The sequence below is a fragment of the Gadus macrocephalus genome, chromosome 3 (genome assembly GCF_031168955.1).
Source record: "Gadus macrocephalus chromosome 3, ASM3116895v1".
Lineage (NCBI taxonomy): Eukaryota > Metazoa > Chordata > Actinopteri > Gadiformes > Gadidae > Gadus > Gadus macrocephalus.
Window position 1 is genome coordinate 288490 of NC_082384.1, and position 19233 is coordinate 307722.

General features: G+C 41.5%; 3 protein-coding genes across 14 annotated transcripts in view; 2 read left to right on the plus strand and 1 right to left on the minus strand.

The window, feature by feature from the left end:
* The window catches only part of LOC132453279 (NACHT, LRR and PYD domains-containing protein 12-like), a 410038-nt gene that overhangs the window by 280582 nt on the left and 110223 nt on the right, over positions 1 to 19233 (minus strand). For 2 of the 9 annotated variants that reach the window (XM_060046074.1, XM_060046073.1), the window contains 9 exons: positions 16517 to 18347; positions 15758 to 15931; positions 14831 to 15004; positions 13896 to 14069; positions 12962 to 13135; positions 11465 to 11638; positions 2524 to 2697; positions 1167 to 1340; positions 944 to 990 (listed from right to left, as the gene is read on the minus strand). The exons of 2 other annotated variants lie outside the window; for them this stretch is intronic. In XM_060046074.1, the coding sequence (XP_059902057.1) occupies positions 944 to 990; positions 1167 to 1340; positions 2524 to 2697; positions 11465 to 11638; positions 12962 to 13135; positions 13896 to 14069; positions 14831 to 15004; positions 15758 to 15931; positions 16517 to 18347 (3096 nt within the window). The remainder of the gene's footprint in view (positions 1 to 943; positions 991 to 1166; positions 1341 to 2523; positions 2698 to 11464; positions 11639 to 12961; positions 13136 to 13895; positions 14070 to 14830; positions 15005 to 15757; positions 15932 to 16516; positions 18348 to 19233) is intronic. 5 more of the 9 variants (XM_060046075.1, XM_060046078.1, XM_060046076.1 and 2 more) reach the window with 5 other exon arrangements.
* Positions 1 to 19233, plus strand: part of LOC132453282 (NACHT, LRR and PYD domains-containing protein 12-like) — a 208066-nt gene that overhangs the window by 131859 nt on the left and 56974 nt on the right. The window lies entirely within an intron of this gene.
* Positions 1 to 19233, plus strand: part of LOC132453337 (stonustoxin subunit beta-like) — a 186500-nt gene that overhangs the window by 96954 nt on the left and 70313 nt on the right. The gene's annotated exons all lie outside the window — the stretch shown is intronic.

The window sequence follows — 19233 nt, forward strand, 5'->3', positions numbered from 1 at the left end:
TATCCCGCACACCAAAGTGTTGTTTATCCGTGGAACCCGGCCCAACCGAGCACCGGGTTACCACAATACATAGATATGAACACATACATACACATATGTACACATTCATAGATACACACACCTCAACAATAACGTTATGAAAACATCAACAACAATCTTATGAATACATCAACAACAACGTTATGAAAAGTTCAACAACAGTGTTATGAATACACTCATTCATCGCTAGTACTGTTCTCCTGAACATGACATGTGGGGGGGAGGGGATCTATGTATCATGTGATGATAGATACACTATTGCTTCAGACCCCGCCTTCACCGCACCTCAGCCCCCTCCCCCTCACCGCCCCCCGTAGCCCCCCTCCCCCTCCTCAGCCCACTCCCCCTCAACGCCCCCCGTAGCCCCCCTCCCCCTCCTCAGCCTCCTCCCCATCAGCCCCCCCTCACCCAGGACCGGGACCCTCAGCACCCCCCCCTCCCCCCACCTCAGTAATGTGAGGAGGGGGGGAGGCGGGGTCATGTGATGTTATAGTTACTCTATTGTTACATTAGTTTCATTATAGTCCGGGATCCGGGACGGGACCTCAGCCCCCACTCAGCACCCCCACCGCCCCATCACCGCCCCCCCCAGCCCCGTCACCCCCCCTCTCACCCACCGCCCCCCCCCTCCCCCGAGCCCAGACGTTAGCTTCATGATGATTATCATGATTATGTATGAAATTAATCACTACACTATTAACTATCCAATACATAATATATCAATGTAATACCTGCTGGGTTTTATACAAGCAGGTCCACTGTGATGGTGGACAGTATTAATACACGTAAGATACATGATGTCAGTCTTCATTCCCAGTAGGATGTGATCTCACTTCCTGCTGTGTGGATGGACTTTCCATCTCAATAGTGAGTGTGTGATGTGATGAATCAAACAGACACTTACACTTCTTTAGAGCTGGTTTCAGCCTCCACACTCCACTGTGCTCCACACTGGGGGGGAAACAAAGTGAGAGCAGCATGTTGAAACATTCACCTTCATCATCTGCTGTCTCATCACGTTCTACACAACATGAGTGACAGCTGCCTTTTCAAACCACTTCATCTAGCAGCAGCATGAATCCTTGTATGAGACTTTGTCCCTGAGTGGTGAGCTGTCCTCTCCATACCTGAGAGTGTCCAGTCTCCAGCGTGGATCCTCCAGTCCAGCAGAGAGCAGTGCAGCTCCAGAGTCTCCTGGGGGATTGTAGCTCAGGTCCAGCTCTCTCAGATGGGAGGGGTTGGAGCTCAGAGCTGAGGCCAGAGAAGCACAGCCTTCCTGTGTGACCAGGCAGCCAGACAAGCTACACACACACACACACACACACACACACACACACACACACACACACACACACACACACACACACACACACACACGCGTGTGTAAAATCTTGTGTTTTTCCAGTCTGCCAACCACTTAGTGAACGTCCTCCTCCAAACACAAGTGGCGTTGCCTTGATGACGTAGAAGGTCCTTCTATGAAGCACTTCCTGGTCCATTGAAGGGACCATATTTTTGGATGAGGAATTAGCAATTAAGATAATGAGTACTGGATATCAGGGGTGTGAACGGTTACAAAATATTGTAAACGTTTACACGACCCCTACTTTTTCGTGTACACGGTTAACCGTTTCTTAATTAATTATTATTTATTTTTTTAAAGTGGACCGCAGTTGCGCTACAGGAGGATTATTTGTTTATCAACACGGCGAATGCGCTAGCAGAATGATCGCAAAAAGAACATTTGTTTGACCGGTTGCCATGGTTATCTATGTGTGGTTCATTTGCAGTTGCGGCGTTAAATAGGATGTTGTCAGCTTACTGTTACATTAAACTGTAATCAGAAAACGCGGTTATATGCTATAGACCCTATAGTATCCGTGGTATAAAGGCTGGGACGAATTTCAAATTATAAATATGTACACTTTATGTTGAAAGTATAGACCGTCGCTATTCCCATTTAAACGAATGGTGCAGTGATTATTATTTTTTTTTAAGGTTTTTGTTTACTCATTTTTCCTAAGCGGTTATGATTTACTAACCGGTTAAACGTGTACACGTGTATCCGTGCACACCTCTACTGGATATATTATGCTATAAAACACAGTTTGAGCGACAATTGCAAGTTTTGAATCATTTCTTTTATATTTTTACAGAGACCGTTCTGTTGAGGGTTTCAGGGGGTCTGAGGTGTCCAACTGGGGGTAAGACCCTCCAAAGACCCCCTGTACTTCACCCTGCTCTAAACTATCACCGTCCCGTATATGGGGGACAATTTTATTATACTTTGAGCTCATTTATAATTGAAAGGTGGCAGGCATATGGATGTATTAGAATATCCACCTAAACAAAAGGTGCTACATCTCCAATGATACAAAATCATGGATGTGGTCATCACAGGTACTGAGTTATATGCTGGGTTACATAACCGTCCTCTGTTGTGGAACTTGTTGTGGAACTGTTTTACCATTGAGTAAAACTGACCTGAGAGTTTCCAGTGTACAGTGTGGACTCCCCAGTCCAGCAGAGAGCAGCTTCACTCCTGAATCCTGCAGATCATTGGTACTCAGGTCAAGCTCTCTCAGACTAGAGGAGTTGGAGCTGAGAACTGAGGCCAGAGCTTCACAGCATCTCTCTGACAGATGACAGCCATTCATCCTTCACACAAACAATAAAAAAACAACATGTTAGGAACAGTGATACATTTCTTATTTGAAATTTTTCATAAGACATGCTTTATTAGTTTAATTAAATTTCAATACACTAGATCTTTAAAATATGACTTACTTAGGGGTCAGATAACTAAAGATTTAAAATGACTCCATGAAATGTCCATAAAAAGAGCCAGTTCTGACTTCCGGTATGGTAATGAGACGATAGGTATCAAACGAGAGGCACTCTCGACCAATTGAGCAAAAAAACTAAAAAGAAAACTAAAGCTACAACTTGAACTTTGAATAATGTAGGTCATGAGTACTTCTCAAAGTGGAAAGGTAAAAGAGAAAAAGAAGAAAGCAGGGAAACAGACGGGAGATATGCACAACGAGGTAGAAGGCGAACAGGTGCTCCGGGCTAGCGCAGAGGTAGCTAGCAATGCCGACCAACCAAGCTGGGTGTCTGAGTTACAGGCTAGCTTTCAGGCTGGTCTGGACAAGAAACAGGCTAAAATGGATATTGCCGAGCACAGAATGGATGCCAAATTGGAAAAAAATTGGCAAGCAAATGGAGGAGATGAAGCAGGGGATGGAAGCCTCCGAGAGGAAACGTGGACGTTTACATGCGGGCACAAAATAATGAAATTGAGATCCTAGAAGAAAGTCTAACCCCTGCTCTACAGTGTATTGTCAGGTGTTGAAAATCCTATTCGAACAATAAGTCGAAAACACAGTTCGTGTTTTGGCTTGTTTTTCAAAACGGTGTTGGAAACACCAGGGTATTGGCTCGGGATATGTAATACTAATACACACAGGACAAAGAACAGTGTTGGCAATTTAACACTTATCTTGACATCAAAAAAGTTGCCAGACTGTAAAGGGGGTACGAAATGAAATGAGGTACTGAGCATCAGCCTTTTGAAGACGAGCAAGGGCTGCTGGTAGCATATGTGATGCTGCATTAAAAAACAAAACAAAAAAAACAAGCGCCCAGAGGAGAATTGTATCTGCCAAATCCTGACCACCAGTATACACTTGTGAAGGACCAATGTAGACTTCACTCGTTGCAACAACATAAGCAAATTGCCCGCAAATAAAATCCCCTACAGTTTAGGATAATCACACAGGTTATGCGAGAACATATTTATGTCCGGATAGGCCTACCAGGCTCCAAGTCGTCAAATATCTCAATCAGACAAAACAACTATAACCACATTGGCATAGCAATCGCACCGTGTGTAGCTGCTACTAGCTGCAATCTATACAATGCATTACTAGCTGGAGCACCAACCAGAATCAGATCACAATCGCTTAGGACCGTGGACAGTGTCGGCGCTAAGGGGGGGCATTTGGGGGCCGTGCCCCCCCTAGCGGTCATTAATGCCCCTCCTACCACAGGTCATTATTTTATTTATTTTCCCGATAATGACCGGCGTTCTATAGCCTACATTATCCCTTATATTACACGGGTCTTCTCAATGCTGTGGAACGCTCCGTTCACTCGCATGGGTCCTTCACAACTTCGGGCCAAGTATGACCGCTGTCAAGGTAAACAAAGGATTTTTTGCCTCTCATGACGTCTTTTGTATCACACTTGCTTAGCAACGTCTTTGTTTGGCGGACTATTTCTCTGCCCTCACATATTAAATGTGCAAACTGTAACTTAAATGAAATAAAATAAATGATCGGGGAAATCACATCAATTTGGTTGTGCATGCATAGCAGGTTAGGCTTGCTCATTGGTTGCTGAGTAAACTTATTACATTAGATTTCAAAATAACGTTGTTGAGCTGCAGTGCGCAGCCGCAGAATCCTGGTATTATTCGAAAATCACAGTTGGTCCTCCTATCATCGATGAAAGTTAGCCTAACTAGCTAATTATTGCCAAACAATGGATTTACGTAAATGGCTTAGACCTCCTGCTCCTCCTCAGCCAGTAGCAGAATGTGACACTCCGGCCACCACATCTAGTACAGCCACGGTCTCTGAAAGCCGAGCTGGCCCTTCTAACGCAAGCTCCGGGCAAGGTCAGAGGACAGCGGTCGATGATCTTGGGACTGACAGGCCTGTCCAAACTGTGCTAAAACAGTATCCTGTAACACTTTACAATGGAAAGGGGAGATCATTTGTCGATAAATGGTTTCGCAACAGAGAGTGGTTGGAGTACAGTGTAAAGGCAGACGCAGGATTTTGTTATTGCTGTCGGATGTTCAGGATCACTAGAAAATCGGGAACATTGGATGCCTTCGCAAGTGTGGGCTATCGTAACTGGAAACAAGCTATGGCCAAAGACCGTGGATTTCATCAACATGAAACTTCAAAGGACCACATGTCTTGCTATGCAATGTGGAAGGAGAGGGAGATGCGTCGCAATACAGGGAATGAGGTATCAACGCTTGTCAATACAGAGCAACTAAGGAGAAACCGGTATTATGTGGGCTCACTAATAGATGTTCTTGGTGGAAAACCAGTTGCCGCTACGCGGGAAGATTGAAGCTTTTGACGACATGTCGGAGGGGGGGTCTGGACTTTTCCTTTCCATGCTTTCTTACACCATCAAAAAGGATCCTGAATTGGCTAATGTAGTGAAGACTATCCCTCGCAATGCCACTTACACCTGTCATGAAATGCAAAATGAACTTATACGAACACTGAGTGATGTGGTGACAGAGGCTATAGTGGAGGAAGTTGCTGACTCCTATTTCACTTTGAAAGTTGATGGAACGCGTGACCCCACAGGATGTGAAAATATATCAATTGTGCTTCGGTTTGTGAATGAGTCAGACGAAGTTACAGAGCGTCTACTGTGCATCGCTACGGATCAGAAAGGGGACGCACAGACACTAACTGACACTGTTCTGACTGAGCTAAACAAGGTTGGCCTGGATTGCTCAAAAATTCGGAGTCAGGTATATGATGGAGCTTCGGTTATGTCTGGGAAACGTGGTGGTGTCCAGACAATTCTACAGGAGAGACTTGGACGTGAGATACCATATGTGCACTGCCTCAACCATCAGTTGCACTTGGTTGTGGTTCATGCCATGTCTGCAGAGACTGCAATTTTGGAGTTTTTTGAGGTGTGCAGGTCCCTCTACAAATTCTCTAGGAAGCCAACGGTTGCTATGCACTACAAAGGCGCGCATCTTAAACGTCTTCTGGAGCAGAGATGGACAGGGCATCTTGCCACTGTCTCAGTCATTCTCAAGTCATTTGATGACATAAAATCGATTCTGACTGATGCTGACACTGTGCTGGACTATGGCGCAGAGACGAGGATGGAAGCTACAGGCCTGCTGCGAGAGGTATCTGAGCCAAGTTTCATGTTCCTTGCCAATTTAACCCACAGAATCCTTGCTCTATTGGACCCACCGAACAAGCTTCTCCAGAGAGAGGACACTGACCTGTTGACGGGTTTAGGTGTTGTGGCGAGTGCAACAGCATGTGTTAAAAAACTCCGTTGTGATGAAGAGTTAAGGAAGATGCTGGATACTGTCACGGCCACCAGCGAGTCACTGAGACCCGGGCCCAAACGGAGACGCATAGAAAGCTCACGAATGGATGGTTACATCGTTATGGGGCTTACAGGAGCACACAGAGACAGAGGTGATGACTCGAAGACTGAACTTCGGAGATTGTACTACGACACCATTGATTCGGTGGTCGGGGAAATTGAGCGTCGATTCAGCGAGCGCAACACACAACTGGCAAGTGCACTTGCAGCACTAAATCCAGAGGCCGATAACTTCCTGGATGTGAAAGCTGTGCAGCATATTCTCGACCTGTCACAATCGATTGGAATTGACGCTGAGTTTGAAGTTGCCAAAGAGTTCTTAGTGTCACAAAAGCAAGCAATGGAGGGAGACTGGACAATACAGCACATAATCTCCACGTACCACAACCAACTGACTGCCATGCCCAGTGTGCTGACTGCGTTCAAACATGCAATAACATTCGGCGCATCCACAGTAATGTGTGAGAATTCATTCTCCACTTTGAAAAATGTTTTTTCGGAACACAGACGCACAATGCTGCACGACAGGAAGGCCAGGTTGGTGCAGCTTGCATTCGAGAAAGACTTGACGCGCAAATGCACAAGTGAATGGAAGGACACAATACTGAGACGTTTCAGCAGCAGTACTCGTCGCCTGAAACTCTTCTAAAGGCAAGACGTTTGTTTGTTTATTTCACTTCTTAAAGCCAGCCCTGGCTTTCAGAAGGCCTACGAAGCAGGTAATTTGTTTATTAATATTTGCTGGGTCTTCTATCTGCATTTGTGTTTTAGAGGTAAATATCACACACAACCAGACACTTTATTTTTATTATTAATATTTCCTTTTTGTTCTTCTGCTTCATTATTCCTGCCTGGAATTTCTGTTTTTGTGATTCATTCCTCAAATGTTTTGCGGTTGTTCATTTATTCACTTCTTAAAGCCAGCCGTGGCTTTCATTATAAGGCCTACTAAGGTAAATTGTTGATTAATGTTTGCTTTGTCTATTGGTGTTTAATAGGCTTGTATAAGTACTATGGCATTGTGTCATTTCTGCCTGATGCGTGGCTTGTTCAGTAGGCTACTTTCTGCCACAATGCGTGCCTTCTGTCAGCGGTCCTGTTCTGTTATATGTTGTCAGGGGTGTTTTTTTGGAGGTCCATAAACTCTTAATGTGAATAAACTATTTATGACACATAGCAGAGGTGGTTAAAGTGCATTTATTTGCGTTTAGCATCCACGACAGCCCTCTCCCTTTTTCTGCGTTAAAATATTTCACAAACGGCAGTGCCCCCCCGCTGGCAACCCATGCCCCTCCAGTAGATCTGCTCTGGAGCCGACTCTGACCGTGGATAACCTTTGGCCAGGTCATCAGGAGCAAACAGAACCAGCAGCAACGTTTACGTAAACCAATTTCTTACCTTATGTGGCCCTCCACATGCAGGCTAGATGATGTATCCATATCGTGTCACAAACATGCTTTTTACAGGAAGCAAAAGGACCGGCTATTTTCTAAAAAAATAAATAAAATAGGCTACAAGTGAAATTAACCGACTAGGACGGGATTTCAAGGAGAAGCAATATTCAAATCTGGGGACTAAAGGAAGGGGTTGAGGGAGACACGTGGATTGCTGATTACGTGGATAAATTAATTCCCAAGGAGCTGGGAATGTCGGAGGACATTGAATTGGGTATTCAAAGGGCACACAGGGCATTAACACCAAAACCAGTCGCGCTACGACTTGCACTAGGACCATGGGTCCTTCCCCCTCCAAATGGAAACAGGCGGGCGGTGCAGCGAGCGCAATGCACTGTTGTAGTTGGAGGATTTCTTACTTTTGAGCCAGAGAGACACTTTCAGCCTTTTCTTAGGCTAGGATGAACCGATTTCAATTTTTTTTGCACATTTATAATAGGCTACAAAGAATTATTTACTTCATATAACCTTCTTATCTCCACCGGTGAAGTATCCCTTTAAGACATTTAGAGTATCCCCACTTATCCCAGCACCACTACACCACTGCTGACAGTAGGGATGGTAATCGAGAACCAGTCCTTATTCAGAACCGGTACCCAGTGAAGCAATTCCTCTGAATCGTTAGCATGCCTGCTTAACGATTCCACTTATCGATTCTGGTCATTCCAAATGCGTCACGACGTCACACATGTGCCGCCTTGTTTTGGTTCAGAACGCAGCAAGCAGGCGCCGAAGCAGAAGCGCTCTAAAGCTTGGTTGTATTTCACGCGAAAAGATGACAATATGTCCATTTGCAACAATTGTATAGTTTCCATTTCGTCAAAGGGGGTAAATACCTCCAATATGCAGAAACATTTGGCTACACAGCATGCAATTCCTTTGCAGGAATGTCGTGTGTTTTATACACTACTAACTAGCGACGCAATTTAGTCAAACAGCAGCGGAGCTATCGGGAGGCCATATGTTATTAATGCTAAATGTGTGTGTATATATATATATATATATATATATATATATATATATATATAAGTGCTGGCAAGCGATTAAAATATTTAATCGCATTAATACCGCAAATAACTCATGATTAATCGCGATTAATCACATTTTTTTTCTCTGCTAAATATCCCTTGAATTCTTTGTCCCATTAATTTTTCTCATTTTAATTCTCTTATCAACATGGAGAGGTGCATCGGCTTGCCTTGTGCAATTATTTATTTTACAGATAACAACATTTGCATATACTGATCAAAACAGGACGATACAAAAAAAAGCCTATAGTGCAATTAAACGATGAACATACAAACATAGTGCCTTGAACAGAGCAGTCAGGCTACTGCATAATTTAAATTAATTAATTGCGTTAATCGCGTGATAAAAAAATTAACGCCGTTAAAATTGGTTTGCGTTAACGCCGTTAATAACGCGTTTAACTGACAGCACTAATATATATATATATATGTATATATATATATATATATATATATATAAATATATATATATATATATATATACATATATATATATATTATAACAGTGCTATATAGTAGAGCTGTCAGTTAAACGCGTTATTAACGGCGTTAACGCAAACCAATTTTAACGGCGTTAAAAAAATTATCGCGCGATTAACGCAAATATTTTATTTACAAAAAAATAAATAAAAATTGCGTGATAAAAAACATAAAAAATCATTTGCACAAGACAAGCCGATGCACTTCACCATGTTGATAAGAGAATTAAAATGAGAAGAATTATGGGACAAAAAAATCAAGGGATATATAGCATAGAAAAATAATTTGCGATTAATCGCGATTAATCGTGAGTTAACTATGACATTAATGCGATTAATCACGATTAAATATTTTAATCGCTTGACAGCTCTACTATATAGTAATTGGAGTAGTATAAAGGGTATTAATACGTAATCTGGAATGAATACCTAACTGAATTCATATGTATTAAAAATGTGTAACGTTATTACCTTATATTACCGATCCACCGTCTCTTTACAGAAGACTTCTTTGTTTTTTTTTTATGTCAAATGAATTTTGTTACAAGTTGAATGCAAATGAGCACTGTTAATATTCCAAAAGGCACAAGCTCTTACTTCACTGTTTTCAGACTTTATTTGTAGTTTCATTACACACAATGATGGCATTTGGTCTTAAAAAGCCAAACATATCACTTTTTTTGTCTAGACCAATTAATGTGAAAATTTACAATTTCCTAATACTAGACGCACTTCAGATCAGATATTAAAGAGAGTTAATAGCAACAAACAAATTTGTATTTATTTTCTCACCCAATCAGAATCGAGAATCGAGAAGGAATCAATCGATTTTTTTTTTTTTTTTTTCTTTGGCTCAAAAAAAAGAAGATGTTCAAATGACATTTGTTCAAAGCAGTCGTTTAATTGCACTATAGGCTCTTTTTTTGTATCGTCCTGTTTTGATCAGTATATGCCAATGTTGTTATCAATAAAAAATCATTTGCACAAGACAAGCCGATGCACTTCACCATGTTGATAAGAGAATTAAAATGAGAAGAATTATGGGACAAAAAAATCAAGGGATATTTAGCATAGAAAAAGAATTTGCGATTAATCGCGATTAATCGTGAGTTAACTATGACATTAATGCGATTAATCACGATTAAATATTTTAATCGCTTGACAGCTCTACTATATAGTAATTGGAGTAGTATAAAGGGTATTAATACGTAATCTGGAATGAATACCTAACTGAATTCATATGTATTAAAAATGTGTAACGTTATTACCTTATATTACCGATCCACCGTCTCTTTACAGAAGACTTCTTTGTTTTTTTTTTATGTCAAATGAATTTTGTTACAAGTTGAATGCAAATGAGCACTGTTAATATTCCAAAAGGCACAAGCTCTTACTTCACTGTTTTCAGACTTTATTTGTAGTTTCATTACACACAATGATGGCATTTGGGCTTAAAAAGCCAAACATATCACTTTTTTTGTCTAGACCAATTAATGTGAAAATTTACAATTTCCTAATACTAGACACACTTCAGATCAGATATTAAAGAGAGTTAATAGCAACAAACAAATTTGTATTTATTTTCTCACCCAATAAGAATCGAGAAGGAATCAAATCGATAAGGAGAATCGGGATCGTGAAATTATTTTCAATTCCCATCCCTAGTTTACAGCTGTTGAAATACAGCTTGACTTAACTATAAATTAACAAGTATTAATCCTTGGCTTTCCTTATTTATTAGTTCATAATGAATAGAGCTTTAATGAGTTTGTCTAATCACTGAGTACACAATATAACAATGTTATTCTGTATCCTATTCATATTTGTGAGTAAAGAATGAGCAATTAAGATAATGAGTACTGGATATATCTGGATATAAGCTTTAAAACACGTTTTGTGTGACAATTGCAAGTTTCAAATCATTTTTTTTATATCTTTCCAGAGACCCTCAAAAATGTTTCTGTTGAGGCTTTCAGGGGGTCTGAGGTGTCCAGCTAGGGGTAAGACCCTCCAAAGACCCCCTGTACTTCACCCTGCTCTAAACTATCACCGTCAAGTATACGGGGGACAGTGGGGGGGCAATATTATTATATTTTGAGCTCATTTTTATATTTATAACTGAAAGGTTGCAGGCATATGGATGTATTAGAATCTCCACCTAAACAAAAGGTGTTACATCTGCAATGATACAAAATCATGGATGCAGCCATCACAGGTACTGAGTTATAAGTTGAGTTATATAACCATCCTCTGATGTGGAACTTGTGGTGTAACTGTTTGACCATTGAGTAAAACTGACCTGAGAGTTTCCAGTGTACAGTGTGGACTCCCCAGTCCAGCAGAGAGCAGCTTCACTCCTGAATCCTGCAGATCATTGGTACTCAGGTCCAGCTCTCTCAGACTAGAGGAGTTGGAGCTAAGAACTGAAGCCAGAGCTTCACAGCATCTCTCTGACAGATCACAGCCCTTCAGCCTTCACACAAAATAAAGAGAACAGGTTAGGAACTGTTATTAAAATAGCTTACATCTTTAACTTATTACATAATGAAGAAATTGTGCTTATTCAATATTGGGTGTAAAATGTATAACTATATCAAAGTTGTCCTGAAGAGGAGGCAGTAGCTCAGGAGGTAGAGCGGGTTGGCTGGTAACCTGAAGGTTGCTGGTTCAATCCACGGCTCCTCCTAGCTGAGTGTTGAGGTGTGCTTGAGCAAGGCATCTAACCCTAACTGCTCCCGACGAGCTGGCTGTCGCCCTGCATGGTTGACTCCGCCGTCGGTGTGTGAATGTGAATGTGTGTGTGTGTGTGTGTGTGAATGGTGAATGTGAGGCAATATTGTAAAGCCCATTGGGTGGCCAATGGTTAGAAAAGCACAATATAAATGCAGTCCATTTACATTTGTTTTGCAGTGTTTAAAAAATCGTTTTGTATATTAATCTTACTTTTTGTTGCAGTATTATGTATATTATGTATTGTATTGTAATATATGTCATTATTTCATCTAAAGCGATGTTTTGTATATAATTAGAAGGTTAATTTAAATATTATATATATTGTGTTTTGAGGAAAGTAAATATCATAGCGAATAGGAAAACACTTTGCGAGCACAAGAACTAAGACAGCATTTGTGCGCTTGGGGGTGTCAGTTGCGTGCTGCTTCACTTTACGTGCACACTTTAATGGATGTAAATCTGTAAAATGTCTTCTGATATTGAACCTTGTGGTGTAACTGTTGTTACGTAATTCACACATTCATACCAACAGGCCACATATGTCCTCCGGCTCCTAGGGAGGCGTCCGGCCCATACAAGAAGCCATTCATTCACGTATCATTTCTACAGATACGAGCGGCCCAGGTGTTCGGCGAACTCGGAAGTTCAGGGCCACATAACAAATTGCAATGCCAACACATAGCCACTAGGGGTCAGCACCATACCACAAAGCAAGTTGTAATGCCAACACATAGCCACAAGGGAGCAGCATAGAGACACATCCAACATCCAGAGAGGCGGGAGTTCAGCACCATGCTTAGCCAATCAGAGCACATAACTAAGTCCACGCCTGCCCAGTACTAAAGTTACAACCCATAGCCCAGAGGGCTAGAACACTCCAGGTAAAGCATCCTTTTGAATGCCCTACTAAGTGTATCTCCACATGTGCAAGTAAAATCCCCCTCCTTTTGTTTCATGTATGCTAGTCCAAACCTTCAATAAAAAATTGTGTTAAAGCGATCCTGACTCGGAAGACTTTTTCCAAAAAGAACACGGCACTGTCTGACCATTGAGTAAAACGGACCTGAGAGTTTCCAGTGTACAGTGTGGACTCCCCAGTCCAGCAGAGAGCAGCTTCACTCCTGAATCCTGCAGATCATTGTTACTCAGGTCCAGCTCTCTCAGACTAGAGGAGTTGGAGCTGAGAACTGAGGCCAGAGCTTCACAGCATCTCTCTGACAGATCACAGCCCTGCAGCCTGCAAAGACAATAAAGAGAACAGGTTAGGAACTGTGATTAAAATAAATTACATCTTCAACTTATTACACAATGAAGAAATGTGGTTATTCAATATCGGGTGTAAAATGTATAACTATATCAAAGTTGTCGTGATGGGGTGTCAGTAGCTCAGGAGTTAGGGCGAGTAAGCCGGTAACCTGAAGGTTGCCGGTTCAATCCCCGGCTCCTCCTAGCTAGAGTGTTGAGGTGTGCTTGAGCAAGGAGGCACCTAACCCTAACTGCTCCCGACGAGCTGGCTGTCGCCTTGCATGGTTGACTTCGCCGTCGGTGTGTGAATGTGTGCGTGAATGGTGAATGTGAGGCAATATTGTAAAGCGCTATGGGTTGCCAATGGTTAGAAAAGTGCTATATAAATGCAGCCCATTTGTTTTGCATTGTTTGAAATTCGATTTGTATATTAGTATTAATTTTTGTTGCAGTATTATATACATTATGTATTGTATTGTAATACTTGTTATTAGTTTATCTAAAGCAATGTTTTGTATACAGTTTGAATTTTTATTCCAATATTATGTATATTATGTTTTGAGTAGAATAAATATCATAGCGATTAGGAAAACACTTTGCGAGCACGAGAACTTAGACAGCATTTGTGCGCTTGGGGATGTCAGTTGCGTGCTGCTTCACTTTACGTGCGCACTTCATGGATGTTAATCTGTTAAATGTCTTCTGATATTGAACCTTGTGGTGTAACTGTTTGACCATTGAGTAAAACTGACCTGAGAGTTTCCAGTGTACAGTGTGGTCTCCCCAGTCCAGCAGAGAGCAGCTTCACTCCTGAATCCTGCAGATCATTGGTACTCAGGTCCAGCTCTCTCAGACTAGAGGAGTTGGAGCTGAGAACTGAGGCCAGAGCTTCACAGGATCTCTCTGACAGATGACAGCCCTTCAACCTTCAAACAAAATAAAGAGAACAGGTTAGGAACTGTGATTAAAATAACATACATATTCAACTTAATACATAATGAAGAAAATGTGCTTATTCAATATTGGGTGTAAAATGTATAACTATATGAAAGTTGTTGTGAAGGGGCGGCAGTAGCTCAGGAGGTAGAGCGGGTTGGCTGGTAACCTGAAGGTTGCTGGTTCAATCCCTGGCTCCTCCTAGCTGAGTGTTGAGGTGCTCTTGAGCAAGGCACCTAACCCTAACTGCTCCTGACGAGCTGGCTGTCGCCTTGCATGGTTGACTCCGCCGTCGGTGTGTTAATGGTGAATGTGATGCAATATTGTAAAGCGCTTTTGGTGGCCAATGGTTAGAAAAGCGCTAGATAAATACAGGCCATTTATATTTGTTTTGCAGTGTTTCAAAATCGTTTTGTATGTTAGTATTACTTTTTGTTGCAGTATTATGAAGTGTATTGTAATACATGTTATTAGTTAATATAAAGCAATGTTTTGCATACAATTAGAATAATATTAGAAAAATACACACAATATTATGTATATTGTGTATATTGTGTTTGGAGGAGATTAATATCATAGCGATCAAGAAAACACTTTGCGAGCACGAAAACAAAGACAGCATTGGTCCGCTTTGGGGTGTCAGTTGCGTGCTGCTTCACTTTACGTGCGCACTTTATGGATGTAAATCTGTTAAATGTCTTCTGATATTGAACCTTGTGGTGTAACTGTTTGACCATTGGGTAAAACTGACCTGAGAGTTTCCAGTGTACAGTCTGGACTCCCCAGTCCAGCAGAGAGCAGCTTCACTCCTGAATCCTTCAGCCGATTAGTACTCAGGTCCAGCTCTCTCAGACTAGAGGAGTTGGAGCTGAGAACTGAGGCAAGAGCTTCACAGCATCTCTCTGACAGATCACAGCGCTTCAACCTTCAAACAAAATGAAGAGGACAGGTTAGGGACTGTGATTAAAATGACATACATCTTCAACTTAATACATAATGAAGAAAATGTGGTTATTCAATATTGGGTGTAAAATGTATAACTATATCAAAGTTGTTGTGCAGGGGCGGCAGTAGCTCAGGAGGTAGAGCGGGTTGGCTGGTAAGCTGAAAGTTGCCGGTTCAATCGCCGGCTCCTCCTAGTTGAGTGTTGAGGTGTGCTTGAGCAAGGTACCTAACCCTAACTGCTCCTGACGAGCTGGCTGTCGCCTTGCATGGTTGACTCCACCGTCGGTGTGTGAATGTGTGCGTGAATGGTGAATGTGAGGCAATATTGTGAAGCCCTTCGGGTGGCTAATGGTTAGAAAAGCACGTTATAAATGCAGTCCATTTACAGTGTTTCATAATCGTTTTGTATATTAATATAACTTTTTGTGGCAGTATTATGTATGTAATGTATTGTATTTTAATACATGTTATTAGTTTATCTAAAGCGATGTTTTGCATATAATTTGAATTTTTAGTCCAATATTATGTATATTATGTTTTGAGGAAAATAAATATCATAGCGAATAGGAAAACACTTTGCGAGCACGAGAACTAAGACAGCATTTTTAAGCTTAGGGGTGTCAGTTGCGTGCTGCTTCACTTTACGTGAGCACTTTTATGGATGTATATCTGTTAAATATCTTCTGATATTGAGCCTTGTGGTGTAACTGTTTGACCATTGGGTAAAACTAACCTGAGAGTTTCCAGTGTACAGTGTGGACTCCCCAGTCCAGCAGAGAGCAGCTTCACTCCTGAATCCTGCAGATCATTGGTACTCAGGTCCAGCTCTCTCAGACTAGAGGAGTTGGAGCTGAGAACTGAGGCCAGAGCTTCACAGCATCTCTCTGACAGATGACAGCCATTCAGCCTTCACACAAAATAAAGAGAACAGGTGAGGAACTGTGATTAAAATAACATACATCTTTGAGTTATTAAATAATGAAGGAATGTTATTGGTTTAAGGCAAGGCAAGGCAACTTTATTTATGTAGCACTTTTCATACACAAGGCTGACTCAAAGTGCTTCACATATAAACATTGTCATACAATTAAATAAAATAATAGGTAAGTAAAAGAAAAACATATGCAAAAAAAAAATAGAAGTTAAAATAAAGGCAAAGTTAAAAAAGCTTTTAACAAAAAATACTAAATAATTAGATGTATAAATGTTACATTTTTGTTTAGTTGAGATTGAAAATGTTTTTTAAATGAATACTCCTTCTATATTCCATTGTTGTGTATATTCTCTTATGTGTACTGTAATACATTACACGTTAAAAGGACACCTCCAGAGATGTTTTGTATATTATTACAACTTTATTCTGTTATGAGAAGAATAGTAATACATGTTCTTATGAACCTACAGAGATCTTTTTCATATTATTTAACCTTATATTCCAGTTGTAATTATATTGTGTAGTGTGTATTGTAATACATGTTATTAGTGAACCCACAGAGATGTTTTGGAGGCTTTGATCACTGGCAGCAGCCTCAGAAGACCCTCCTCTGAAGCAGAGTATTTTTTCAGGTCAAACACGTCCAGCTCCTCTTCTGATGTCAGTAAGATGAAGACCAGAGCTGACCACTGAGCAGGGGAGAGAGATTCTCCGGAGAGACTTTCTGATGTCAGGTACTGTTGTATATACTTCACTAGAGAACAGTCGTTCAGCTCATTCAGACAGTGGAACAGATTGATGCTTCTCTCTGGAGATAGATCTCCTTTTATCTTCTCCTTGATGTAAGACACTGTTCCCTTATTGGTCTGTGACCTACTTCCTGTCAGTCGCAGCAGACCTGTTTTGATCTGAGTGGTCAGTGATCTTTTTTTCTGTCCCAGCAGACCTCGTAGGACAATCTGATTGGTCTCCAGAGAGAGGCCCAGGAGGAAGCGGAGGAACAAGTCCAGGTGTCCGTTCTCACTCTGTAAGGCCTTGTCCACACCATTCTGGTAGAGGAGGAGGATTTTATCTTTCCTGGAGGTCGGTGGTTCTTCTGAGAGCAGATTGACACCAGTATCGATGAAGGACAGAAAGACATAAAGGGCAGCCAGAAACTCCTGGATGCTCAGATGTACAAAGCAGAACACCCTGGTCTGGTACAGCCCACACTCCTCTTTAAAGATCTGGGTGAACACTCCTGAGTACACTGAGGCTGCTCTGATATTGATGTCACACTCTGCCATATCTGCCTCGTAGAAGATCAGGTTGCCTTTCTCCAGCTGGTTAAAAGCAAGTTTTCCAAGAGAAACAATGATATCCCTGCTCTCTGAACTCCAGTCTGGATCTGTTTCAGATCTCCCATGGTACTTCCTGTCCCCCTGTATGGACTGAACCCTCAGGAAGTGGCTGTACATCTGAGTCACGGTCTTGGGCATCTCTTCGATCTGGGATTTTTTGAAGATGTCCTCCAGAACTGAAGCAGTGATCCAACAGAAGACTGGGATGTGACACATGATGTGGAGGCTTCGTGATTGCTTGACGTGGGAGATGATTGTGCTGGCCAGCTTCTCCTCTCTGAATCTCTTCCTGAAGTACTCCTCTTTCTGTTGGTCGGTGAACCCCCTCACCTCTGTCACCATGTCAACACACTCAGCAGGTATCTGATTGGCTGCCGCAGGGCGTGTGGTTATCCAAATGCGAGCGGAGGGAATCAGGACGCCCCTGATGAGGTTGGTCAGCAGCACGTCCACCGAGGTGGACTTTGTGACATCCGTCCAGATCGGGTTTCTCTGGAAGTCCAGAGGAAGTCGACACTCATCCAGACCATCCAAGATGAAGACAACTTGGAAATGGTCGAATCTGCAGATTCCTGCTTCTTTGGTGTCAATATAGAGGTGATGAAGAAGTTCCACCAAGCTAAACTCTTTCCCTTTCAGTAAATTCAGCTCTCTGAAAGTTAGGAGAAATGTGAAGTGTATGTCCCGGTTGGTTTTGCCTTCAGCCCAGTCCAGAGTGAACTTGTGTGTTAACACGGTTTTACCAATGCCGGCCACTCCAGTTGTCATCATTGTTCTTATTGATTGATCGTTTCCAGGTAAGGGTTTAAAGATGTCCTCACATCTGATTGGTGTTTCTTCCTTGGCTGGTTTCCTGGAAGCTGTTTCAATCAGTCTGACCTCATGTTCCTTGTTGACCTCTCCACTGCCTCTCTCTGTGATGAAGATCTCTGTGTAGAAGTCATTCAGATCTGTTCGCTGTCCTGCTTTAGCAATTCCCTCAAACACACACCTGAACTTCTTCTTCAAATTAGACTTGATTCTACGTTGGCAATCGACAGCAGCAGATCCTAAATGAGAAAAGAACAGATTACATCAGTTATTGGATGGTGATCAGTGGAACCATGTCAATATTTCCTGTTAAGTTATCATCTTCATGGTATTTAGTGGTGTCATTACTTGTGGTCGGAAAAGCTGGTTGTGAAGGACGATGTTAGAGATTCAAAATGTTACGGACTATTATTTCCACAGCAATATGATTGGTCTAATTATAGTAATAATGATAGTGAATCAGTGTAAATTGATTTGCTATGCTGATACAACAAGACAGGGTTTCATCACTTCCACTGAGTTGTTCTGCTGTTGGTCTGCACTGCAGTATAATGTTTAATGTTAATGTGGCTTCATAACTTGTGGTCGGAGAAGCTGGTCGTGAAAAAAACTGCATGTTACAGATTCAAAATGTTCAGGACTTTTCGTTTTTACCACAGCGATATGATTGGTCTAATGACAATAATAATAATGATGAATGGTGGTGAATTGGTGTAAAATGACATGCTGATATAACAAGATAGTGTTGCATCTCTTCCACAGATTTATTCTGTTGAACTGCAATTTATGTTTAATGTTATTATATCTGATAGACCCACAATAACCCTACAGATCTTGGTCCAACCTGATACCCCACAATAACCCTAAATATCTGGATCAAACCATTCAATCTGATACCCCACAATAACCCTACCTATCTGGATCAAACCATTTAACCTGATACCCCCACCATAACTCTACATATATGGACGAAACCATTAACCTGATACCCATTAACCCGACACCCTCTAACCCCAAAGAGGAAAAATACTGCTCCTTAAAAATATATTTTTTTCTCAATTTTTAAGATAGTATATCTTTTGTACTTCAAAATAATAGTCTCCTCTGTCTTCAAAGTAAGAGTCT